Source organism: Scleropages formosus, chromosome 23 (assembly GCF_900964775.1).
Source record: "Scleropages formosus chromosome 23, fSclFor1.1, whole genome shotgun sequence".
In the NCBI taxonomy this organism is placed as follows: Eukaryota; Metazoa; Chordata; class Actinopteri; order Osteoglossiformes; family Osteoglossidae; genus Scleropages; species Scleropages formosus.
Window position 1 is genome coordinate 3,709,425 of NC_041828.1, and position 25,349 is coordinate 3,734,773.

At 45.6% G+C, this 25,349-nt stretch overlaps 2 protein-coding genes across 4 annotated transcripts in view; one reads left to right on the plus strand and one right to left on the minus strand.

Moving 5' to 3' along the window:
• The first annotated feature begins 1,186 nt into the window (after window positions 1-1,186).
• On the plus strand, window positions 1,187-8,624 carry yars1 (tyrosyl-tRNA synthetase 1). The gene is made up of 14 exons (XM_018759871.2): window positions 1,187-1,390; window positions 1,880-1,954; window positions 2,209-2,355; window positions 2,817-2,992; window positions 3,623-3,752; window positions 4,467-4,547; window positions 4,658-4,750; window positions 4,975-5,110; window positions 5,272-5,357; window positions 6,004-6,139; window positions 6,311-6,408; window positions 7,218-7,411; window positions 7,574-7,715; window positions 7,839-8,624. Exons 2-14 carry the CDS (start codon window positions 1,898-1,900, stop codon window positions 7,947-7,949), a joined length of 1,587 nt encoding a protein of 528 aa, XP_018615387.1. The 5' UTR covers window positions 1,187-1,390; window positions 1,880-1,897; the 3' UTR covers window positions 7,950-8,624.
• Window positions 8,625-8,707: 83 nt separating this feature from the next.
• nhsl3 (NHS like 3) overlaps window positions 8,708-25,349 on the minus strand; it is a 45,000-nt gene continuing 28,358 nt past the window's right edge. For 2 of the 3 annotated variants that reach the window (XM_018759868.2, XM_018759869.2), the window contains exons 2-7: window positions 17,299-17,454; window positions 17,127-17,161; window positions 16,253-16,379; window positions 15,814-15,921; window positions 11,759-15,493; window positions 8,708-11,294 (exon numbers count right to left, since the gene is read on the minus strand). In XM_018759868.2, the coding sequence (XP_018615384.2) occupies window positions 11,206-11,294; window positions 11,759-15,493; window positions 15,814-15,921; window positions 16,253-16,379; window positions 17,127-17,161; window positions 17,299-17,454 (4,250 nt within the window). In that variant the 3' untranslated portion in view covers window positions 8,708-11,205. Of the gene's footprint in view, window positions 11,295-11,758; window positions 15,494-15,813; window positions 15,922-16,252; window positions 16,380-17,126; window positions 17,162-17,298; window positions 17,455-22,429; window positions 23,144-25,349 lie in introns of those variants that run through there. The other variant, XM_018759870.2, reaches the window with a different exon arrangement.

The window sequence follows — 25,349 nt, forward strand, 5'->3', positions numbered from 1 at the left end:
TAAATTATCTTAGTAAATGCTATGGCTTTGCCTGATAAATGGCAGAATGAAAGAAATATATAGAGGACAGGAGCGGGCATAGTGGTCAGAACTTGCAGCCAAAGGGCCTGGGATTGAGCCCCCCCCCCCCCCCCAACATACTTACCCTGAATTAACAGAGTAAAAAAGGATCCAGTTGTAAACCCCGGGTGAATCATTCATTGTAAATAGAGTGTAAAGTTGAATGTTATCTTGGAGAAACTAGGTGTAATAATGTTAAATTTTAGTACAATATCGAATGAACTTGCTGAGCGTAAGAAGGAGAGGAGGCAGAGCATTTAAATTTATGTAGAGTTACTATTCAACCAGTAGAAAATCTGAAACGTGCAAACAGATCCATCATTGAGACACACAATCACAGTGCAGTAAAATATGTTTAAAAAAGTACAAACACTCTAACAGGAGACTCTTCAAACTTCATTTTCTTATCCGACTCATCCAAAATGGTTACACTTCTGGAAAAGCATTGGTGCAACGATGAAAACTGTCTTTGTTTTATTTGAGTTAATTAAAATCCTGAAGCAAAACCTCTAAATATGAGGATTAGCCTGCAGCGTTTCGTCGGTTGCTGTTATCGATTGATTTTACTGGGCTCTGTTGGAGATTGAGTTTGCCTTGGCTCTGTAATGGATTACTTTACCTAATGAGCTCTGTTTTCGATTGCTTTTGCTTGGAAAGCTCGGCGAGCAAAGATTGTCGTCAGCAGCAAGATATTCAATGAATTGGAGTGTGTGTGGATGGGGCTCTTAACTTAAGCAACTACTTAAAGGTCGCTACATAGTAGGTGGGAAAATTTCGGCTTTTCTTTTAATTAAAAAACGAGTAATTCTGAGCATAAACCATTCTGACTTTTATAGGGGAAACTAGAATAAACACGTAAAACTACGAACAGCTGAACTTGGGCATTAATTTTTATTACAAAAAAAGCAAACTCTTAAACATAAGTTTTAAAAAGCCAAGGCACCATGATGAGAACTAGTTCTGCAGTTCAAACAAGGTCTTTCCGAGGTGAAGTAAAGTAAAATGACATACTGGAATCATCTCCAACTCAGTTCCACTTTAAAATCAACAGTAGAAAAACTGGTAGTACAAGTCCCATCACTTTCTGTAACAAGTAAAAATGAAAGTGATAATATAAATGACGCATATATAAGTGGTATACAGTGTACATGGTATTTGAAGCTGTTCCGGAGAGCGGGAGGGAGTTTGCCTTCTCGCTGCTGAAGACGATCTTGTTCGAACGCCGCGGTCCGCGCGACGCTGATGCAACGCCGCATCAAGGGAGTGAGTGACTGGTTGAGCGAGCGCGCGCCGTGGCTCGCGGCAACGCAACGTGTCCGCAGTTGACCAGGTACGTGGCTAACGTGGCTTTCTCTTCGTGGACCCGTTTTGTTCTTATTGAACGGGAAAACGGACTGGTTTTCAGTCGCGTGTAACGGTGAGAGGAGCAGGAAGCGGCGCTCATTCAAACCCGCCGGCCGTCATCATGCCATCATGGGCGCTGCTGACGTGAGGCGCTTTAATAAATGAGCTTTAAAGAGCTTCAAAAGAGCTCCAGAACTGTTCTGTGATCTGTGTTCGCACCGATGCTCGGTTACGGTCTGGATGTGAACGCAGACGTCGTCCTACCCGTTTCTGAGCTCGATAGACGTACGTTTCGACGTGTGGAACTGGGAGGCCGTGGGGAGGCTCGCGGCGAGGAGGGGCACGCGACACACTGGCGCGCGAACGTCGCTCACCGCGTACCGGGAGTGCGGTCTCCGCGCGCGCTCCTGCAGTGTTGGTGCCTCGCGACGGCGAGAGACCGTCATGTCACGTGTGGTTTCTTCTTCCCCCGCAGACAGTGGAGAGAGCAGCCATGGGGGAGCCGCTGGGTCCGGAGAAGAAGTTTCACCTCATCACGAGGAACCTGCAGGTGCCACGCAGCTGTCAATCTTCTCCAAGTTAGGAAGTCCTGCAGTTGTCCCCAAAGAGTTTGTTTACGCCACTTTCCCAGGGACCCTCTCTGGGAGGTTTGGGTCCGGCTCCGAAGCCAAGCGGTCACCCCCCCCTTCACCTCCACCTCCATCACTACTGACAGCTCCCCTCGGTGTGGCGATCCTTGAACCCTTGCCCCTCACTTTGTGCGTGTGGTGATGGAGAAGTAAAGTCCTTCTCTCTCATTTGTAGGAGGTCCTGGGTGAGGAGAAACTGAAAGAGGTCCTAGGGGAGCGAGAGCTGAAGGTGTACTGGGGCACGGCCACCACCGGGAAGCCGCATGTCGCCTACTTTGTACCCATGTCAAAGATCGCAGACTTCCTGAAGGCAGGCTGCGAGGTGAGCGATCGCTGTCTGCGAGGCCCAGCATGACTCATCGCATATTTTCATTTTGCTGCATGACTGCAATTCTGAACGTTTACTTTGACACTTGTTCTTTCAGTGTGAAAGCAGTAGACACAGAGCTTTAGATGCATATATGTTATTCAAATGATTATCAAAGCACAGCTCATACCGTCATGTTGCTGTTTCACATCCCTCCACTACCTTCCAATTTAAGTGACACAGAGATACTTGTAGCAAATGTCATTGGACTCATTTATGAAGCTGTAGGGGGATCGTGACAGAAGTGTGTCTGAAAGAGATTTGAGGCGCTTCTTCAGTGCTGGGAGGGATTCAGCAGCTCTGAGGGACACCACAGGAGGGTAACGCTGAGGACTGCAGGCTTTCAGTGTGGACCCCTTGCAAAAAGGACAATAGAAATTAACAGTGAGTTTGTAGTGACCTGAACCTCCCTGCAGGTGACCATCCTGTTTGCCGACCTTCACGCATACCTGGACAACATGAAGGCCCCCTGGGAGCTGCTGGAGCTCAGGACTCAGTACTACGAGCAGGTGATCAAGGCCATGCTGGAGAGCATTGGGGTTCCCCTGGACAAGCTCAAGTTCGTCAAAGGAACGGACTTCCAGCTCAGCAGGTTTGACCTGTTACTGTCCACATTGTTTCCTTTGCTCCATTTCTTAGATAAGCACAAAGTAACACTCATCACCTTGGCATTTAGTGACAATGGTATAAATGGCTCTAAATTGAAAAGACTTTTTTTTTTTTTCTTCTCCATTGTGTTTCGGTTTTGAGTTTTTTGGTTCCTTTCCTCTGTGGTCAGTTGGCGTACTTACAGCTTTAACAATTACATATTTATTGTAGTATTTTAATATATCACCACCGTTTTATTTATATTATACCTCTGTTCCTTTGCTCAGTGCTCTTTGTCACTGTGTGAGAAGAGTTCTATAAAAATACAATATCTACACATTAACGTGCAATACTTGCTCTGATTTTACTTGAATTGATGTCTGGTCATTTAAAATTTTTTTTTTTTTTTAGCTAATGCTCCTTTAATTACATGGCATTTACTGCAGTTTTTTTGGCAGAACTAAGATTAATGTAAAATTTTTTTTTTTTTTTTTAGCTCTATTAAAAAAATACACCCTAGCTTCTCGTGTTACGAATTGTAGCAAACATCGTGTATATACCTTGGCCTGTCTTTCATATTCTGCTTATTAGCCCCCTGCACAGTCAGTGTGATGCCCACCTCTTTATCGCATAGGGAGTATACTCTGGATGTGTACAGACTTTCGTCCGTGATGACGGAACACGATGCCAAGAAGGCTGGAGCAGAGGTGGTGAAGCAGGTGGAGCACCCCCTGTTGAGCGGGCTTCTCTACCCCGGCCTGCAGGTACACACATGCTCTCTCTTTCTCACACACACACACGCCTGCTGCAGAGCTATACTGTTATCGGTTGCTTAGAGTCACACTGAAGTGCAAATAATGAATAACTTTGGTGAAGTGTATAAGTCTAGTAAGTGAGGGTGTCACATGACAGTGAGCCTTTTTACATTGACTTAAGCAGGGAGAGCACTAGGCTTTTGTGTCCCTCAGCAGGAATTGGCTAAATTAATAAAAGGGTACATGCATATGACAAAAAAAGATACATAGATATGAGCACGTGAGAAAATTTCAGTTATTGTCATCTAATTATGATAACACATTGCTTATTGCTAAATAAGCACAGTATGCAAATGTATCCTTTAATTTATACTTTAACCACTGAAAACAAGTCCTCGGGTCTGTTTTCAAGTCCAACGTAACATTTTAAAGACACGGAGCAGTGATGCGTCGCGCGATGTTTGTCGTACATACATAAGGCTGCGGATGTTTTCCGGTTTTCTGATAGAACTGTTTATTATTTAGCCAGTGTTTGCACTATTTTTCTTTCCAAGGTGAAAATTTATAATTCAATTTTAGTAGCAAAATTTGGCACCCCGGGTGATTGCCGGCTTTTATCTAATTATAAAACCGACCGTGGTCACACAGCGTTGTTCACATTGGTTCATGTAAAACCAGGGTAAATAAATACAAAACGATTATGAATAATTCTTCTGTCTCCAGGCCTTGGATGAGGAGTATCTCAAGGTGGATGCTCAGTTTGGAGGAGTGGACCAGAGGAAAATCTTCACACTGGCTGAGAAGGTACCTTTTTTATGTGACTCTGGACAGTCGATTGGGTTATGTCGTCACTATGACTTGTCTGATGCTCGTGGTTCTGGATGCTGAAAGGCTGGCAATCTGTTTCCTCGTAGTACCTCCCCTCTCTTGGTTATGCCAAAAGAGTCCACTTGATGAACCCAATGGTACCTGGACTCACAGGCAGCAAAATGAGCTCCTCAGAAGAGGTGAGGCTTTGAGGGCTGAATTTTTTGCCATATACCTGCTGATGATGATGAATGACTCTGATGCTGGGAAAACTCTGAGGTGTGTCAGTGATGGTTTCTAAAGATCTGTGTGATTCTTCAGAGTAACTACAGTCAAACATGTCTTTTGGCGTCACTGCATGGCATTGAGAGCTCCGGGACTCTTAGTGTCAGGAGTTTGACTAATATTTCATGTCTGTCCTTAGGAGTCCAAGATTGACCTCCTGGACAGGAAGGAGGACGTGAAGAAGAAGTTGAAAAAGGCCTTCTGTGAGCCAGGCAACGTGCAAAACAACGGTGTGCTGGCGTTTGTCAAGCATGTGCTCTTCCCACTGAACTCAGGTGAGTGTGCCACAGGGCCACCCAGCGGAGAACATGCGTCAGTGCAGCCCTTTTCAGTACTTTGCAGTGAAGTGGAACCTGGTGATGCCTCACTGACCAGTTTAACCACATTTTCTGAACCGCTTGTAACCAGTCTGATGTATTTGTCTCACCTGTTTCAGAGTTTGTCATCAAAAGAAGCGAGAAGTTTGGCGGAGACAAAGTTTACACATTGTACGAGGAGGTGGAAAATGAGTTTGCACAGGAGGTACGCCTTTGCTGTTGTTGACAGTTGCCTCCACCGTGATTGATCAGCTCATCCACATGCACACAAACAGTCCTCTCTCTCGTTAAGAGGGTTACAATGCTGTTGTAGAAATGGGTACAAGACCTCGTCACTCCCTACACCCCAGCGAGACAGTATTGCTTCTTCTCTTATGGCCGCTTGGTGGTGCTGCTCATGAGGGGTCCAAAATTTATAGTCTGTATGCTCTTGGCTTTAGCCCCGACGTGTTGGAATGAGCTCCTTCTGTCCCTCAGAGCTTCCAGATCCCTTTCAGCATTCATTGTTTTCCAGAATGTGGTTCTTTTGTACTTATTGTTCTCCGGATTACCTAAAAGCTTTGTACATTTTGATCATTCCATCTGTCATGAACACCTTTGTATTTCCGGTCTATTCCATTAGCAGCTACATGTGTAATGTGTGCTAGGAGATTGGTGTTGGTGAACAAACTGAATGTGCTTTGACAGTCTCTTGTCCACATCTAAAGCTTTTTGCTTATTTCAAAATGCTTTTTTGTTTATTTTGAGTTGTCTTTCATTTTAAAGATGAAAAAGGGTCCCGCTGAATGAATAAATGTGAACGTGCATGACCTGTGAGCTTTGACCTCTGCCTTCTGATCCTGGCCCCACAGCTCCTTCACCCTGGTGACCTGAAGGCTTCAGTCGAGGTGGCTCTGAACAAGCTGCTGGACCCCATCAGGAAGAAGTTTGAGAGCCCGGAGATGCGGAAGCTGACGGGCCTCGCCTACCCAGACCCATCAAAAAGCAGTGAGTGTGAATCCTGCAGTTCTTTTACAGCCTGCTCTTGTGCATCTTGGCTTGTCAGAATGGCTGAATAATCTTTCTCTAATATAGTTTTTTGGCTATGTTTCCTATACTGCCATTATTTGCTGAAAAAATAAGTGCTGTATTTTTGCGGTCTTATTTCTCTGCCACCAGAGGGCGCTATGAAAGGAAACCCCAAAAACTCAGATGATGAGGAGATTATTCCATCCAGGCTAGATGTCCGGGTTGGGAAGGTCATCAGCGTGGAGAGGGTAAGGGGGACTCTAACACTGACTCTATACGAATGGCATCCAGGAAGGAAAGGGTAATGTGTGCCATGATGCTGAATGACTCTGAGTTGAGACATGGAGGGGAACTGCTACTGTACCGTTTGGGTAATTTAACCAGAATGATGCTAATGGAGTACCTAACTCTGAGTGGGAGCAAGTACCACTGGTACCAGAGGCTGACTTTTCTCCCTTTCTTCGCAGGGAGTTTTTTTGGTGTCTTCTCCTCAGTTGCTAGATGGCTCTCTCCTAATAGTTGGCACTAACTGCTGCTATTCTGTATGTTGTCTGTAGAAAATAGACACCATATAGAATAGTAGCAGCATACAATAAAACGAAATTGAATAATTTCGGGACTTTAATCAGAGCATTTCATCCAGAAACACACACTTTTACATTTCATACCCCATTTTTCATTCTTTCTTGTAACTCACTAACTTTTTTCCTAACTTTTGACTGTTTGTTATAGGAAAATTATATAACTGTGCAAAAGTACATTTGGCATCTTACACAAGTCCAGGCGAAGTTCATGGTGAGCTTGAAATAGTGTGTTTGTGGTGGACTGTTTGTCTTTCCTTCTCCTCTGAATCTTGTGTTTTTACTCCCTAGGGACTGGGTAGCATTTAACTACATCTGTTACTCATTTTTATACAGCTAGATGTGTTGTCACACATTGTTAGCTGTACAATTGGAGTTCAACTCCTGGGATCTGAACCTGCAATCTAATTATCTATTGACTTGTACCCCTTGCTGCCCTCTTGGCTGTGTGTTACCGTGCTTCTCTTTGTCGGCAGCACCCTGACGCAGACTCACTGTACCTGGAGAAGGTGGATGTGGGTGAGGCGGAGCCCCGCACGGTGGTGAGTGGCCTGGTGGCGTATGTGGCCAAGGAGGACCTGGAGGACCGGCTGGTGGTGCTGCTGTGCAACCTGAAGCCCCAGAAGATGCGTGGTGTGGAGTCCCAGGCGATGCTGCTCTGCGCGTCCATGTAGGTCCCCTGCTTGGTCCCTGTACCGGGGGCCCCGGCTCCTCATCTGTTCCACCTTTGACCTCTGGCTCCCTGTGTGTCCTTGCTCCTAAGGGGTTCTTAAGGGTCAGGGATGAAACTGACCCCCCCCCCTCTGTCTCTCTCTCTTGGGTTGGGTAATAGAGAAGGGGACCCACGAAAAGTGGAGCCCCTGGACCCGCCTGAGGGCTCTGCACCGGGGGACCACGTCTTTGTGGAGGGGTACAAGGCTGGAAAGCCTGATGATGAGCTGAAGCCCAAGAAGAAGGTGTTTGAGAAGCTACAGGTGAGTCTTTCCTGCAGTGGTGCTGCACTCTTCTTCATTGATAATTTAATCATTACATATTGAAACTTGTTGCCAGCATTATTTACTGTGATACATGGTATGAGCCTGTTGGTGATGATTTAGGTGGACCTGAAGATCTCCAGCGAGTGTGTGGCCCAGTGGAAGGACAAGCCTCTGATGACCAGACTTGGTCAGATCACCTGCAAAATGCTCAAGGGGGGCAATATCAGTTAGAGCCTCCACACCCCCTCCTCTTCTCACATCTCCATTACAACCACGCTCTCCCTCAACCAGGTCTGAAGCTGCTCAGGAAGGAATGGGAAAAGTCCATTAATGCTGGGTGTGGCCTGGGTTATTAAACCAAATAATGCCATGATTAACCCTTCATCCCGATCGCTGACTCTCATTGACTCCGAAAGGTAAAGTGTGTGAGGCACCTGATGCCAGACTGCCTGGTCGTGACACCTTTGTGGTTGTCCAACATGACTGTGACACATTTGCTACCGTGGCTTCGTCCAGTGACCAGACATCGCAGTCCTGTGTTTGGTTTCATGCTTCACTATCAGACCTGATGTTTCATTATTGCCTTTCAGCAAACCACTCAACCCCCTCATCACCACCCCATCAGATGGGCATCCTTTCCTTCCTTTGCTCATTCTCCCCTCTTATTCCATGTCCCTCTCCACAGTATCGGAATTTTCACAGACCACCTGCTTCTGGAACATTCTGACAATGGAGGTTCTGGGTTGAATGAGCTGTGTTGTTGGGTGGCGGGGGGGCACATGCTGGGCGGCATGTGGTTGTAATATCGCTTCGGTGTCTCTTGAGCCCTAAGGCCGCACTGTATCGATCAGTCTTATCATGTTAAGCACACTGTAAAATTCAATAAACGCAACTGTCTGGCTCTTACTAGTCTTTGTTTTCGCGTAATCTCACAGATTTTGGGGCCTGGGGGGGTGTGTGATTGCTGTGTATGTTAGAGTGATGTAAGGCAGGGTGAGCAGCAGGCACCATAGCGTCAACTAATTTAATAATCTCTGTACAAAGTGATCATGGATCTGGTGAGACATCAGTTGGTGAGCAACTTAACCTTTTTCTTGTATGTTTTACTGTGGAAACATGAATGCGATGAATAAATGGAAGAACATGATTCACATAATATGAACTTTTGAAGGTATGATGAGGGCATATTGTCATGCCATTTTGCAAATTGGAACTGAACACAGTTTTTTTGCATTTTGTCTGACTTTGATGTACAGTATCATTTAAAACACGGTTGCCCAAAGTTATGTGTTCTGGTGGCCCAAATGGAAAGAAAGACTGCCGCTGGAACAGAAACCAAGTGATATAAAACACATTTAAAGTTACAAAACACATTTAAAGAAGCAAATGAAAAAGGTGTCACAAACTGCATTTTCTCTCATTTTTAGGTGTTTTGTCATATATTTGCAAAACAGTAATTTTTGTTCTAACTATGGATGTGCTATAAGATTTTAGTTGGCAATGATTACCCTATTTAATGTTCTGCCCCAAGCATGTTTCTCCCATTGTAACTTTTATTTTTACAATGCGAATTGATATAATCTGATGTTTCATAGAAACAGTAATTGCACTTTGTTTTACAACTTCTGCTGAAACCTCTGTCCTTTATCACTTTTCCTTTCTGCCTTGTTCAATGAACAAAAAGCTTCCAAAGTAAATCAAGTACGAAGTAAATATTTTTTTCTGAGCTGCATTTCGGTCTTCGTGACCTTCAGGACCACAGTCATTAAGCTGGAGGTTCAAACAGCATATGATTAATTGTTCTATTGAAGCTTATCAACAAAATAGCATTTGTCGATGAAGTGACACCGTAAATTCCTACGTATTTTATTTCATACTTTTTTCTTAACAAAGAGATATCAGCTGTACATTATTTTCAGTATTTAACGTAATAGCTTCAGTATTTGAATTACCGAGGCAGAAGGTATGTGGCTCAACTCCCAGTGAAAGGTCATCTCTTCCTCTTCAGGTACTTGTAAGGCCAGCTGTGCAAGGTTGCATTGAAATAAAGAAGGGATTTTACCCAAAAAGTACAACAGCAGTGGATGTACTGCAGAAAAGCAATTGCAGTTTAAGTCCTGAATAGAGATTAGACCCCAGGTTTTCAGTGTTCAGTCAATGTTTGGTCCATTTGTTGAATTTGATGGGAGTCTTGGTGACATGACCATGGTCCTGGAGGATTAGAATGACTCACTCCTGGTTTATGGAACTAGTTATTCAAGATGCTTTCCGGATGTCCATCAATTCACATCACTTCTCATGACAGGAAGAGGCGCTCAAGTTGGATGCCAGAACTCGAGCACATTCTGTTGAGATGTGAAGGAGCGTCGGGGTTCCGGAGCCCGTTTCTCGTTCCGGAGTCCATTTCAAATAGAAAGGAGCACAGTGTGATTAGTGTGACAAGTGTGGCCTTCTCTGTGGTGCTAAAGGCAGCGTTTCTGCTTCGGTGCCATCTGGACAGCTTGTGTACCACTGCATATTACTACATAAAGTAATAGGCATTAAGATCAACAGCATCATCTCAATTATTGGGCACATCAAAGTGCATGTAGCAGACAGGTTTGAAATGAAACAGCTATTTTCAAGAAATATTAACGATAAAGACTGACAAAAAACTGAATTAAATGGAGTTTCTATACCTGTATATATGTGTTTGTATACGTAGCCATAGTGATGTCAATGTATGGTTGCTGTGGTAACAGTGCTATAAGAATGCATAATATACACTCTTTGGGAATATACCTAAGGAGCAGTTAATTATCTTAACCCGGAAGGACTACACCGTTGCTATCCAAAAGACCTGATGCAGCATATTTGCTTTTCAAAGTGCTTTTCTGATTGAATGTTTGAATATGCAGGTATCCCTTTTTGTCAAGCACTTAGTTCCAAAATAAAAACAGTAAAAATGTTTTTTTCAAAGTTGGAAAAGTAAAATTGCATATAGAACAAAAATTTGAGGTCAGCTCTAAGATCAACGTACCAACTAACAAAGTAAATGCAGTAAGTAGTACTTAACTCCAAAAAGGAATACTGCATTATTGTAATAATACGTTCATTTTAAAAGGGAATCGTCTAAAATCTTGTGTCATGTATGCACAGGAATGTAGCTACCAGGTTTTCGGTCTTCTGAACTTAACAGAGGTGGACACAACCCTTTCTGACCACGAGATGGCAGCTTAAACTTGCAGTCAGGGAGACTTGCAAGAAAAACAACATTCTTGAGGGTACTCTGAACTTGTTCCAAGTCAAACTGCTCCACAGAAACTAAATGGTCCAAAACAAAGCTATAAAAAGATATTAAAGATCCACAGCTATTTTTGCATAAATATGCAGGTCGCTTTAAGGCTAAGGCTTTTATTAAGACTTCCTCCTGCTGAGAAGATCCAGCGGACCTTTCTCACGAGTACGTATCGCAACCGCTTTCTGTCCGGCTTTCTCTCAGTGCCCTCTAGAGTTCCGACTGGTCCGTCCGTGCAGAGCCTGAGCTCCTTCGTGACGTGGGTTGAGCTTCAACTGTGTTTGCAGCTTCTGTACTACCTGTGAAGAGACATGTTTGGTAAGGAAAGGGTTAAATCTAGAGCTGCCACAGATGCATAAGAATAAGCATGTGTTACATCAAATGCTGTGTAAATTGAGGCGAAGAAATTCAATGAGGACCAGAAACGTGCATATCAGTCGAAGAGGAAACGGCAGACTGCATGGTGCTGCTATTAACAATCTGCAGTGTTTCCAGGTTACACCAAAATAATCATGATATATGGATATGAGTTGAGAGGCATATGTGAGATATGTTCTTAACACAGATTTTGAAAACTAACTCAGAGGTATGAAATACTATGGGATAGTACCCAAAATCAGGTCTGTCTGTCTTCAAATCTCGAGGAACGTTACAGTCTTGTAGTATGGAATCTGACAGCAAGTGGCCTCTGACAGTGCATGAAGAGCCAGGCGAAAAATGTTCGCTAATATCTAACGCACATTAAATAGCTGTAAATACTTACTTGTTGCCTCTTTGCTGTCTTCTGGGTGTGCATTCTGGCCTGCAGGTTGCACCCGTTTACTTTGCACATTGGCCGCGCTTGCTGGCATCTCAGTTGGGGAACTCTCAACCTTTTCGCTCTGGCTCGCCAACTTACTCTGGTTATTTGATACTTGGCCTGGTTTCCTGGCAACAGGAGGGGGAACTTTGCTTGGCCTCTTAGCCATGGCGCTGGGCTTACTGTCTGCAACTGCCAGGTTTGCCGTGTCCGAGACCTGCATGAGTTCTGCCACCAGGCTCTGCTTGAGGCTGGACTGGGCCTCAGGGGATGTGGGCGTTTCAATGACGACCTTCTTTGTGCTCCTGGAGAAGATGAAACTGGCAGTGGAGGCAGGGGACTTGTGCACATCTCCTCCTTCTGAGGGCTTCGAAGAAAACACTCCTGACTCACCACCACTGTTTGAGGAGAGGGGGGAACGCAGGCTGAGCCTGGCTGGAAGTGCATCCTTTGATGTCATGGCTGCAGTCTTCATCCGAATGGCCTCTTGCAGTCTCAAGGAGGGTGCTGCTCCACTGGGCCCGGGGGATTTCAAGGACAGAGACTTGCGGACGGGCTTCTGGGGAACACTCTGGCTACCAGCCTGGGTCTGGCTTTGTCCCTCACTAGGACTGCTCCCATTGCCCATTTCTCTATCCTCTGCAGGGTTAGCGGTCTGATCATCGCTGACGTTGACAGATCGCAGACGGACCATCTGGAGAAGGGAGGGGGTGACTAGGGGAATGTTGGCATCCTCCTTAGGTACGGGTGAGCTTCTGTTCCAGGGCTCTAGGTCTTTACTTTTACTTTCCCAGTTCATGTTTCCTGGCTGTCTTTTAAAGATAGCTGAAGTCTTTTTTTCTTCTGGCAGTGGGGGTGCAAGGGGCACATGGGTTGGAAGGGCTGGTGGGAAAATCACTGCTGGAGCAGTTAGGATTTCATTGTGTACTGTGGGTGGTGGAGGTGGGGCTTCCTGTGGTGGTGGTGGAACACCCGCTGGTAAAGGAAGTGGCATCTGCTTTGAGTGTGGCACTTGTGGGGCCTGTGATTTGCTCTCTGTAGAGTGACCTAGAGTAGCCCTTGGCTGTACAGCCTCAGAAGTCTCTGGCCTCACCGGCAGGACATTGGCAGTTGAATCTGTGCTGCTTTGGGTCACCAGCTCTTCTTCATGTACGCATTCCTTCACCGCCATTGGAGTGTCAGCCAGGGATGAAACAGGTGGCTGCGTCTTTGATATGCTTTCAACCAAGGATTCAGATGTTCCCTGAATTTCAGTCACAGTCACAAAACCCTCAGTACTATCCAGCAAGGTTTCCTGCAAGACAGGGGGAGGAGGTGGGGGAAAGTCCAACTCATCCTGCTCTTCAAAGACAGGTGTGGGAGATTCCTCGATGGGTGGAGGGGGAGGAGGCCAGCAGGACTCCACTGTGGTATTCAGTTGATTGTCTTCCAGGAGCGAGGAGGATACTGAGGCGGTAAGTCCATTTTTTGAGGGGGGTGGGGGTGGATGATAAGCAGGAGGTGGGGAAGGAGGGGGAGAAACACCAGCTACTTTGGGAGCATCAACTGAAAGAGTCTGCATGGACTGCAAAGTGTTGAATCTCTCTGCAACAGCACCCTTGTCTAGAGCCTCCTGCTTCTGAACATTCATCATCTTTTCTTCAAGAAGGGGATTAGTTTCCACCTCAGGAGGAAGATTTTTCTTTTGTACCAGCAGATTTTCCTTAACTTTTGGTGGGTGATATGTGTGTGCCATTAGACTATTCTTTTTCATAACTGGGGGTGGTACCTTCTTTAACATGGCTGAACTCTCTTGTTCCCTCTTTTGGTTGGTAAGAATGCAGGCTTCTAAACTATCTTGGTCCTTACTCTTCTCTGTAGGTTCCTGTTTCTGCTGAACTATTAAATTTGTTTGTTCTGCTTTTGGATTCTCCATATCTGAAGGCCCTTTTATACATTTTGAAGTCTCTGGTTTATGTTCTGAAACTGGATCATTCCAACTTTGTAATTTGCCTTCTTTATTTGTTTCGGATGAATCCTCCCTTTGTTTCTCTGTCCCAGGTGTCTTATGTTCACCATTTACAGTTTCTTGTTTTTGGTCCTGTGAAGGTGCTTTTGGATGCCGCGTCTGAGGCATGGTCAACCTGGTGGCAGCAGCTCTTGAGCCACACAGCAAGTCAAAAGTGCGTTTGTTGTGCATCCATATCTCTGGAGGTGGGGGGAAAGGCGCTCGAACTTTTGGTGGTGGCGGAATGTCAAGTTCTTCCCTGAGAGTCACTTTTCTGGATGCAGAGGAGACTTTGTCAGCTCCCACAGCACTATGGGGTGAAGCCTTGGGAATGTTAGAAGGTTGCCCATTGACCTGGGCATCTTGGTGTACAGTCTCTGACACAGATGAGGACAGAGAAGTCAACGAAGAAGAGATGGAGGCAGCAGGAGATGCTTGTGAGCCCATGCGCTCTGGCTTAGTGGGCTTTGCCTTTTTATTTCCAGGTGAGGGGGGGTGGATCTCTTTGGCAGATAGGGTTGGGGTGCCACTCTGACTTGAGTAGCCACTGGAGGGGGACAGGGTCCTTTCAAACTTATTCCCACGGGAAGGTAATTTCTGTGGTGAGGATTCGCTGGAGCCCGGTGCACTGTCAGGGGTGACAGTCTGATCAGACATAAGTGCACTGGAGGTCACAGAAGATCTAGAATCATCTAATGAGCAGGAGTTTGTAGAGTCTGTAGGACTTCCAGCACTTGCAGACAAGTTTTGTGTGAGAGCCTCCTCCTCTGCGTTGCTGTACTTTGCTCCGCTGACCCCAGACATCTTCCCACTGCTAACTCCAGAATCATTGGAGTCTGTCTCCAATATCTCTTGAGAACGTTGCTTGAGCTTATCCTGGTGCAAGGAGTATGTCCTCTTGGGTGGAGCTGGAGGCATCTTTGTCTTAGTCACAGACAAACAGCGAATGAAGGAGCCATCACTCCGCTGGCTTTCCCCATCGTTCATCTCCCGCCCACCATGGGGTGCCATTTCAGCCTGCTGTTTGGTACTTGCACTGGCTGAACTGAGCCAGCTGGTGGCACTACAGAGACTCACTCGATCTGAGGCCAGTGGCCCACCATGCTCTGCGTCTTTCTCCGTGCCATTGGGGACTTGGGCACTGCACTTAGAGGAGATGGTGGAAGAGTTGGAGATTACAGTCTCAGAGGACTGTGAGTGGCTCCGGTTGGAGGAGGGTCCTCTGGCAGCGGCACAGCGAGATGAGGCTGGGCTGGCTGACAAGCTGCTCTTGCCCACTGTGCGCACACTGCTCTGGCTACGACTGCGGTTGATCTCGATCACGTCAACAGCCGCAGGCAGGATAGCATTGGGAATGATCGTGGACAAATAGGTAGCCTGCGGTGAGATCGACATGACAGGGCCCTGGGGCTCCGCCAAAAATCCGCCTGTGGTCAACCCTGGCACGGCCAGAGACTTGGGCCTCCGCATGTTTGCAGGGCAGATCTCCACATCTTCCTGGTAAACTTGTTGGATGTGGTGTTTCAAAAGTTGTTCTTCTTTGGAGGACTGCAGCAGCTCAATGTTCTGGAGATGCACTCGTGCTCCTCCGTGATTGGCTGTGGGCACTTCTCCATCAATGGTTGGGATGACCACAATACCAGGGAGACCTTCCCCTCCATTGGACACTTTTCCATCCATTTTTGGTTGAAGCATTACTCCTCTCTCCAGTCCTTTAAGCAAAACAATATAAATGATTAATATTTAATAGATGTTTGTCTAAAAATATGATTCGCTTCAAATGCAGCTTCGAGTTTATATTATCTATTGCCGTTGTAAAGCTTTCATTAACTTAATTTGCTAGAAATTAAAAATAACGCTTATTTTGTTTTTATAACTGGCTAACGATTTTATGGACAAGTAGTATATATGAAAAAAATATATAACGTGGCTTATATGTGTGTATATATACACGTTGGAGAGAGAAACTGGGTGACATCCATTTTTCCATTTTACTGCGGCTCAATTCAAAGCAGGTGTGCTGTGGATGTACCTAGCTCCTTCTGGACGTGGTGCGGTATTCCCATTATCGTGGTTCTCCTGCTTCTTCTCCGTAACTTCTCGGGCCTCCTCACTGGGTTGGGAGGTTTGAATGTGGAGCCTGTTCGTTTGAGTTTGTTCGAGTTTGTTCGTTTCAATGTGGAGCAGGGAGGGAAGAAGTGAGAGAAACAATCACATCCTTCAAACAGTATTAGCCTGTGTCCTGATTGTGGTCATGGGGAGGAGAGACAATAAAATATATGTACACCTCTTGCAATCACACAGCATGTTTACACACCATATTATGGACAGTGGGTTAGCATCTATACACACTATTATTTCAGTCCTTGTTTTGTTATTTGAAGGGTATCAGGGCAGGGTGTGTGACTCTTATACATCCAGGGAGAACTGGGCTGGTTCTACACACAGTTCTGGTTGTGTGGGTGTTGTACCTTGGCGAGCCAGCGCCGGCCTTGTGGAGGCTGTTGACGCAGTGTCACCCGTGGTGCTCCGAGACCCCAACGAACCCCTTCTCTCCCGCTGGCAAGCACCACCCCCTGGCCCCAGCGTTGTCGTTGACTGCATGGGACAGAGCAATGCATGCTGGTTACACTTTCTGTCGGTCCCTGTAGCATTCCTGTTTTCCTGTAATAGGTGCTCCTCGATTTACGACGAGGTTTCATTCCAACAGCCTTGTTGTATGTAAACTTCGTTGTAAATCTCAACCCCCCCTTATACTGTATTATATAACCCATCAAGAGATATGAACAGTAAACACACGTTAATGCTACATTGTGTAATAGGGCTTTGTTATATTTTTTCACTAATTTCACACATTATTCTTGTTAAAATAGTACTGATATACAATAATATAGATAGCACACTGTACTGTTATTTGTATTATAATTATGCATATAAGTATAGCTTATATTAGCATATTATAATTATACTTTATGCTGCAGTATTATTTTCACTTTCTAAACCTGTTTTATTTTTCTCTTCTGCACCACCAGAGTATTTATCTTTTGCTTGCTCGAATTTGTAAAAAAATAACTTTAATGGAATCACAAACAACACTTTCTGTAAATAAAATGCTTTTGTATCTAAAACACAGTGGTCAAACGTATAAATGTAAAGTTGAGGACTAACTGTATACATGAATAAGCTTTACCCTCTTTACTCTTTCATATTGATAATAAACTTTTTTTATTTCCCACCCTTTATGTAATTTTACTCATTTAAGCAGTTTTTAACCCACAAAAAAAATAATAATATGAATGGTTCTGCTATAATTGCCAGTATATTTGCAGACTAATCAGTACTTACGCTGACACTTTCGGCATCAAGACCATTCTGTTTTTCTGTAAGAGAAAGGTAAGAAGAGCTTTAATGACCATGTTACAGCACCTAGCACTCACTTGGGGGGGGGTGGGCTCAGGGTTTCATTTCCCAGGGGTAGAAGGAAAATGGTGAAGGGTTTTAAGATCATTCGCTGTACCTTCTTGCTGCAGAATTTTGAGCCCTTCTTGCGCCTCTGAGTGCAGCACTTCTAGGTACCGTGGCCGGCTGCCCTCGATAAACACATTCTCCTGGTAGTGTGGGGAGCTCTGGAAGTGTACAGTCAACCTGCGGTCATCCTCTGGTTTGGAGGCAGCTGGAAAAGGGGGCATAGAAAGTGGGGGCATATGGTGAGCAGAGGCTTGGCGTGCTGTATGGGGCCATTAGAATACAGGCCCTCAGGTCATTTCACACATTCCAGCTATTAATTCTGAGTTTTGGATGACTGGCATCACAGTTTTTACCGCAGAGCAATGAAGAACCGTGTAAATCCCACTAAACGGGTAAATTAATCATACATCATATTAATGCAGCAGTGCATATTACATCTAGTACAGATCAGATAACTCATTGTCAGTCCACTGCGGTAAAATAACCACTGTGACATAGATTTATAGAGCATTGACATCATTATCATAAACTGTTATCTCGACAGACATAGAGAATGTAGAGGAGTGAAAAAACATAGCAAACGAGAGGAGACACCTGCTGCTACAACATGTTTCAGATAATAGATGACCTCTTATTAAAATGAATAAGGCAGCAATCGTGCTGAAGTGCTTGACAGCCACTCGGTTTGTTTCCTTCTCTGGAAAAGTCCCTTCCCTTCCGAAAGCTTTCGAGATGGCAAGGAGTAGAAGCACGTGGAGCCCTTTTGCTATGGTGCTATGGTGATGCCAGTTAAAAAAAGGGACTTAAGGCTCTTCTTATTATACCTTATAATTTATTACACATACTGCCACACAGCTCTCGAATCTGTTCACAGTGAAGTGCGTACGTACTGAGATAGGAAATGGGGTCTTCATGTCTGAAGAAGAGCAGAAATACAAGGCTAATGTGGTAGAAATATGGAACGCTACAGGGTTTGGGTACAGAGTACTTTCCCAGCACGGCTGTTCTTCAGGATTTCAGCATCTTACCCCACACACAAATATGCCAACCATACGGAGCAGATGTAGGTTGCAGGAACTTCAAGGACAGCCAAATGAACGATGGTCATAGATGAAGAGGCACAGAGAGCACAGAATAGCTCTCTAAAGCCCAGTGGACTATAGTTAGGAGAACAAGAGGAATCAGGTAATTTGGAATCAGGTGGGACACAGCTCATCTTGACATTGTCTTCCTAGAGCCTAGATGAAAAGCCTTGATGTAAACATGAGAAAGCAGTCATGTTAATTTTTTTACGTTTGTGGAATGATATTCCCAATGCCAAAGGAATCTATAATTTTACCATTTCAAGCAGTTCTTTTTTAATTCGACGAATTTACGAATATCTTCTAGTATCACATACTGGGTTACAGTGCCGTCTCTGGCAGTGAAGGGGTTACTTTTCTGTGCCCATTTTCCCTGGATGTTGACCGAGCCAAAAACTGTCCCACTCCTCTTGTGGCACAGTGCTCCCCTTTGCCCTCACAATCTGTCCGGTCCAAGCCAACAAGGCAAGAAGACATTGGTGCATCTCAATGTGTGGGACACAGTCAGCATTCAGGCAGTATTTCTGAATAAACAGCCCTGCCTGATGCAAATGTAACAAAGCTTTTAAAGAATTTTTTGTCATACTGGACCACTGAAAAATGTGAGTCCACCTGGCACTCTGGCTAATAACGAATATGAGAAGAATTAGACACAAGAGTGAAAACAAAGTAACCCATAGGTGTCCTGTGTTTCTGGGAGCTGCTGCAGAAGAGCTGGGAAGACATGGGCCCTCATTTCTTGCTCCAAGTCAGAGACAGAATGCCTCCTAACCAAATACTTGTTTCCAGCAAATGCTCAATCTCTGGACTGGTACTGCAAGATGAAATGATGTCCATCTCCTCCTCGGCCAACAGGTTCTCTGTTTACCTCTTAGTAGGAACACTGCATTCTTGTTTCTCACTGCCGATCTTCTCGCTACCTTTGCTATTCCCAGTGGCATGAAGTCATAATGTTTTCAGAAATAACAAAAAAAAATCTATGCGCTCAAGTGGCTTTGTGGGTTATCAAGGGCACCAGAGGTGCATGAGTTTAAGCTGAGCAAGTGCTGTAACCATGGCCAGATGGTGCATGAATTACTATGGTAAATTTTCTGATGCCTAAGGGGTAAACTGGACAGAGTTGGATATACATTGACAGCTGAGACAATGTCCCATATTCTAAATCCATAATGATGACAAATCTGTGAGAGCTCTATCCATACATGCTGTGGAATGTGCTAATATTGTTGATTTCACTTCCTCTTCTCTCGGCCCAATCTGTCCACTCTGCCCCCAATCTAGAGAAGGGGACAGATGTCTCCCACTGCCCGTTAGCGGGACAGAGGCCCTAGAAGCCGGCACACGTGGGAGGGCAGTGTGACACGGATTCCCTAAAGGGTTGCTGCTCTCTGAGCAGGGAGGGGGGACTTGCTTGGACAAGCAACATGAGGAATGGCTGTGGAGCCTGCAGCTCATTTGGAAAGGTCACGTCCCAGCAAAGCATGGAAAAAGCAGCATGGTGCTCTGAGATGCTGTGGAAGAAGTTCCCTAATGATCAATTGGCCTCTTCGCAGAAAAGGGGGATAACCTTTGACCTCTACCTTTCCATACTACCTAAAGCATACGTCACTGACGGCTTTTTCAAATCTCTATCAGAGCCAGAAGACTTTCGAACAATCAGACAGCAGGTGCATTACGGAGTTCAGAGAGGTGTTAAGATTAAAAAATACCCTGCTTTTTAAATGGATAAATCACTGTAAGCAGCTTAAGATCGTAAGTCTAGAGAAAAGAGTCACAGGAATAAATAACGGTAAATGTAATTGGAGTTGTGTGCGTTTGTTACATGTCTGATGTCTCAGTGCAGAGGGCTTTTAGGTGAAACACACTAAGCCCACCTTCACCTATGGCTCCTCCTACTGACAGATCTTTCAATACACACTCCCAGTGTGACAGATCCAGCACAATGTTGGACTGTAATTGTCTGGAACGTTCCCTCAGGGGATCCCGTAGAGCGAAACACTACTTTTGAAATCACGGTGGGGGGGAGGTGTCCTTATGTGTTCGTAAAATTTATGCTTCGGTACATTTGCTGTGTGCCCGAGACAGGTGTGACATGCAGAGGCGGGAGGAGAAGAAAAGGGTTAGTATTGGTGTTCAGGTGAATCAGAGGAAAGTTGTAGCACAGACTTTTGTGGCATGGGTCCCCTTCTTCTGCCCTGATAGGTCGCAGTTTTCTGGTGAGAGGAGTCCTCTCCATTGGGTTATCTGAGGCCAGTACCCCCAGAGCAGACAGGCAGATGGCCAGAAGATGTGCTAGGCAGCCCTAGGCTGGCTTCTCAGTTCCTGGCCAGTTAAGCTCATAGAGCAGCTCATCCTCAAAACGAATAGCAGATTAGCTGCATTGAGCTCTCAGGTCATTGTCATAGGATGTCCATGCCAAGTGTAGGGCTCAGCTGCACTGCTCAGCTTCTTCATCCTGATCTTAGGGAGTAAACACGGAGAGGTTCCTGGGTCTGCAAACCTTAAGAAGAGACTATTCCACACAACTGAAGATGGCGCAGGGCTCAAAGAACGAGATGTGTGACTAACAGGTTGCTGGATCACATTAGAGGAAGTGAACATCTATGGTACCCCTCAGTCTGGTTTGTTGCAGCAGGCATTGGTGTAGCTATGAAAGTTACTGTAGAAAAAATTGATTGGCTGCAGCTAAAAATACATTTTTGTGAAACCTAAAAGTAATGAAATTCTTGCATGGGTCGGTGACATGAACTAAGCTGATCTCAGAGCTTTTGAACCGTGATTAAAAGCTAATATCATGTTTTTTTAATGCTTCAAGAGATACTCATATATCTGTCTCTAAGTGGATGCCGTATATCAGATGTCACATGATACGCCGGAACTCTGTAAGAGTGTGTGGGGCTGAAGCTCGCACTTTTCCCCAGAAACCTAGGAAAAACAGGTTCAATTGTGCGGGCGAACTGGGGGCGGGCTGTTCCCTGCAAGATGAGAAGAAAAGGGCCACCTGACAGCAATCTCAGGCTGGCCAACGGTCACCTGGCAGAACAGTACCGAGCTTCATTCCGCCGCCGAGGTGGAAACCTCATCCTCGCCTCAGAGGTAACCTGCACCCGGCGCCCTCTGTTAGAGCCAAGAGGATAAAAGGCAGATGAAAAAGCCCTTGCATCAGTCCATTAGCTACCCCTCTCACCACCCCCTGCTCAGAACTCCTACCGTTAGCCTCGGATTATGCGATTCCTGTCGGGTGTCAAGTGTCGTGACACTAATGCCAGGCAAGCTTATTGGGACACTGCTGTTGTACTGCACATGACAGAATAGTGCCTCTGATTTACCAGGCTGGAAAAGAACTTCAAGATCTCAAGGAAACCCCAAAAGCTTGCACTTGGGGTGGAGGGTAAGGTGTTTTACTCTTGCAGATCAAGTCTCCTGCTAATCAAACCCACACTGTGTTGAGATGCTAAGACATTGTTTTGTCATGTCACCAAGGATGCACGGACCCAGAGATCCAGGAGAGAAACGATTGTGATCTTAAGTACCTCCCGATAGGTTGAGAGGAACATGACTGCACCCAAACCAACTGATGGACACAGTAATGGAGTTCCATGATGCTGCGCCATCAGTAACTAGTGCATTGCTGGGGGAAGCCCTCTGCTCTGGTTTCATGCAAGCCTGACAAAAGGAACGTAGTTAGAAGATGGGCTCAAACTCCTTGTCGAAGGGGCTGGGACTGATCTCCAAGCATGTAAATGTTCAAATACCCCAAAGCTCGTGAAGTGCTCAAAAGCAACACAACCACGTCCGCTCTAGATAGACTGATATCCATCTCACAGACACACTCCCATCTTCCAAAATTTAGCAAAGTCACTCTTTGTTTAATTGGAATGGTGGTTCCTGGACGGTGCCGGCTTCAAGGAATCGTTGCTGTTCAGCGGCTGTGAAAGTAATTTTTACGTAGTACAGAAAGTTAGCTTCAAATAAAATTCTGCCACAACTTCATCCAAAGTTTTGCACACCTTTTTGTTCCGGATCCACCACCCGAGAAAGCGAAATACCGGTTTACGGAAAGCAGAAGCTGGCGAAGAGAAGCATTCCCGTACTCACCCTTCTTCTTGAAGACGGACAGCAGGGACCGAAGGCTTTTACTCAAGAAAATCACCATATCTGCCCGGGAGCATGGTTGTGAAGATGAGAAAAAAGAAGAGCGGCACGTAGTGGACAGAAATCCTTGTTGCTAAGCAGGGTCCAGCTTCAGATTGTCCAACTGCTAGACTGGGGCTCCTACCCCATAGTTCTCTGCGGAAGGACAACTGAGCAGGACACAAAGCGATCTTCTGTGCGCTGCTAATCCCAGCTGCCAAAATCCACCACCCACTCCTCCTGCTCCTTCTGCTCCCGCTCTCCTTCACAACTCCCTCGCTATTGTCTGTCCCCAGCCTGGCCCCCCGCTGTGTCCGTTCCCTCCCCCGTCCTGCTGGGCTTTCAAGGCACCCTCCAACCTCCCAGCCCTCGGAAAAAGTCAGTCTCGCAGGTCAGGTGTAGGCACTACAAGTTACTTGTAGAGTCGCCAGAAAAGAGGAAGGCAATGACAGGAGATTTAAAAATCCACTGATCATGATAATCATTTGACATCTGTGTCCATACATGACTCTCTCTCTCTCTCTCTCTCTCTCTCTCAGAAGAAGGCAACTTTCCAGAAAGGGATTCATTTTTGTGATGACAAAAGGCATTAGCTCCACCTCTCACAAGTAGTCCTACTGCTACCATACTAATCACCTCCCACCACACACACACACACACACACACACACACACACACACACACACACACACACAAATGCAGAAACACAGATCCCGCTCTTCCCTGTGGACTGTTGTGTTGCCTAATGTATTGGAAGTGACAGCAGTGTTCAGATTTGAGGGTAAATAAGGGAGCAGGGGGGGTTGATGGGGTCTTTTCCTCTACAGCTGGAGTCACCAGATCTGAACTCCAGACAGAAACACACAAGAGGCTATACTGATTTCTGAGTTGCCCTGTCGTTCGGCCCCATTTTCTGGCATCGGCTGGAGCCACAGCAGGTGGGACCCCCAAAGGCTGCCCTGACTACCGCTCACCACCCCATCCAACGCCTCAAAGAGCTTGTCTGGTGGCCCACGGGGGTGCTTTGTTTGGCAACAGACGTGACACATCAAGGTTCGAACTCAGGGATGCACGCTGTAGCTGTGCCTCCCGCCACCGGGGGGGATCGAACGCCCGTCCTCGACCCACCACAGTCATCAGTGAGACAATTCACACCTCGGTCCAAAACCTCAACTCTGTGCTGGGATGCTGATGCTGAAGATCTCCAGAACAGCTGAAGGGAGCGCTCGGCACATTCCCACTCTCTCTTTCCCTCTGAGGGAGTGCGTGTTGCTCAATTATTTGTACTCGGCCGTATTTTGTCTTTTCGTAGTTCATATTTACATATTTAACAAGATATTATTTCCTACATTACCTGTACAAAAATTTTAAAACGATACTCGGTAAAAAAAGCTCACTCCCATAACCAGCATCCCAAGCAAATGAAATAGTTACCCTATAGTGTAGTGCTGCAAATTTTTCAAAAGCTTTATGTGGGAATTTTGTATTTTTTAGCTGAATTACTGCACCTTGGCCGTCGCAGCTCCTTTCATTAGTTCGTCCATTTCTGTCTCGTATCCTTGCTCCTCTTGTCTGTTGTGCTTAGAATCAGCAGGGGTTATAAATAAATCTCCATCTGTCAGTTTGCCACTTCGGTTTTCTGTCACATCACCTTCTTCCGAATTCCATCCCTCCTCTTTAAACCCACGGCGCACCCATTTCATCTCCTATTCCGTCTTCTGGGGTCTCACAGTGCTCAGCAACTCTTATGCTGCTGAACAATTAAGACACACACACTGTCTGAAACCGCTTCTCCCAGGCAGGGGTCACAATGATCCGAAGCCTAACCCGGCAACTCAGGGCGTAAGGCTGGAGGGGGAGGGGACACACCCAGGACGGGACGCCAGTCCATTGCAAGGCACCCCAAGCAGGACTCGAACCTCAGACCCACCAGTGAGCAGGACCCAGCCAAACCCACTGCACTACTGCGTCCCCCTGCATTTAAGACAATATTTTAATATCCTTGCATTCAACAAACAAGCAAATAAATAATAAACTGTGGTTGAACAGTAAGGACTTGTTCCCTCCCTGTTCCAGGTACAAATGCACAAGTGCGATAAATCCCTTTCATACCTACATATGGCTGTGACAGGTACGCTGCAGGCAGACTGGCAGACAGTTGCATAAGAAGGCTTGATGAACATTGTATTTATTGCCCAAACACACACACAAATAGCAGTTTTGAGACAGCGACCCTTTCCCTGACAAGAGACCCTACTGCCCCCTATTTGTGACGACCATGAATATTCATCAGCTGTTTTGCAAAGGCACCATCTGTCACATGGTGAGGAATCTCAAGGCCCAGGGTGCATGTATGTGTGTGTGTGTGTGTGTGTGTGTGTGTGTGTGTGTGTGTGTGTGTGTGTGTGTGTTTGGGAGCCTTCTGACTCCCAAACTTGTGTTTATGTCAGTTTAAACCCTAATCCCTCAAATTTCATTCAGGATTTTGTCAAGGTTTTGTAGCCGTTTAGGTATTGATATGACATTCGGAAATCTGTCATATCTCATTTCATGTATCAACCACTGTCGAGTGAAAGGAGTTATGTGAAGCTGCTCTGAAAATTATTTTCAAAATAGATGACTGTATTTGCAGAAGGTGTTTAAACACAGGGAGCCTGATGTTGAAGAATACCATGGATTACACAACAAACATATTAGAAGCCACTGTCACTCCCCGTATCAGGGCCACATCTCATATCACGAACCAGTCACAGCTGAAATAAAGTTCGCCCACCAAAAAAAAAACTTCACAGCTTAAAAGGAAGAGATCGGTAAAATGTCATATTCCCTTTCCATTGCATTCCGTGTGTTGTTATTAACACATTTCTAAAAATTGTGCAGTAGG

What these genes read in the sequence shown, in the direction of transcription:
- yars1 (XM_018759871.2), top strand. Translation starts at nt 1,898, where the DNA reads ATGGGGGAGCCGCTGGGTCCGGAGAAGAAGTTTCACCTCATCACGAGG. An exon ending in TCTTCACACTGGCTGAGAAG is followed by an intron (nt 4,548 to 4,657) that starts GTACCTTTTTTA and finishes GTTTCCTCGTAG; the next exon opens with TACCTCCCCTCTCTTGGTTA. An exon ending in AAATGAGCTCCTCAGAAGAG is followed by an intron (nt 4,751 to 4,974) that starts GTGAGGCTTTGA and finishes GTCTGTCCTTAG; the next exon opens with GAGTCCAAGATTGACCTCCT.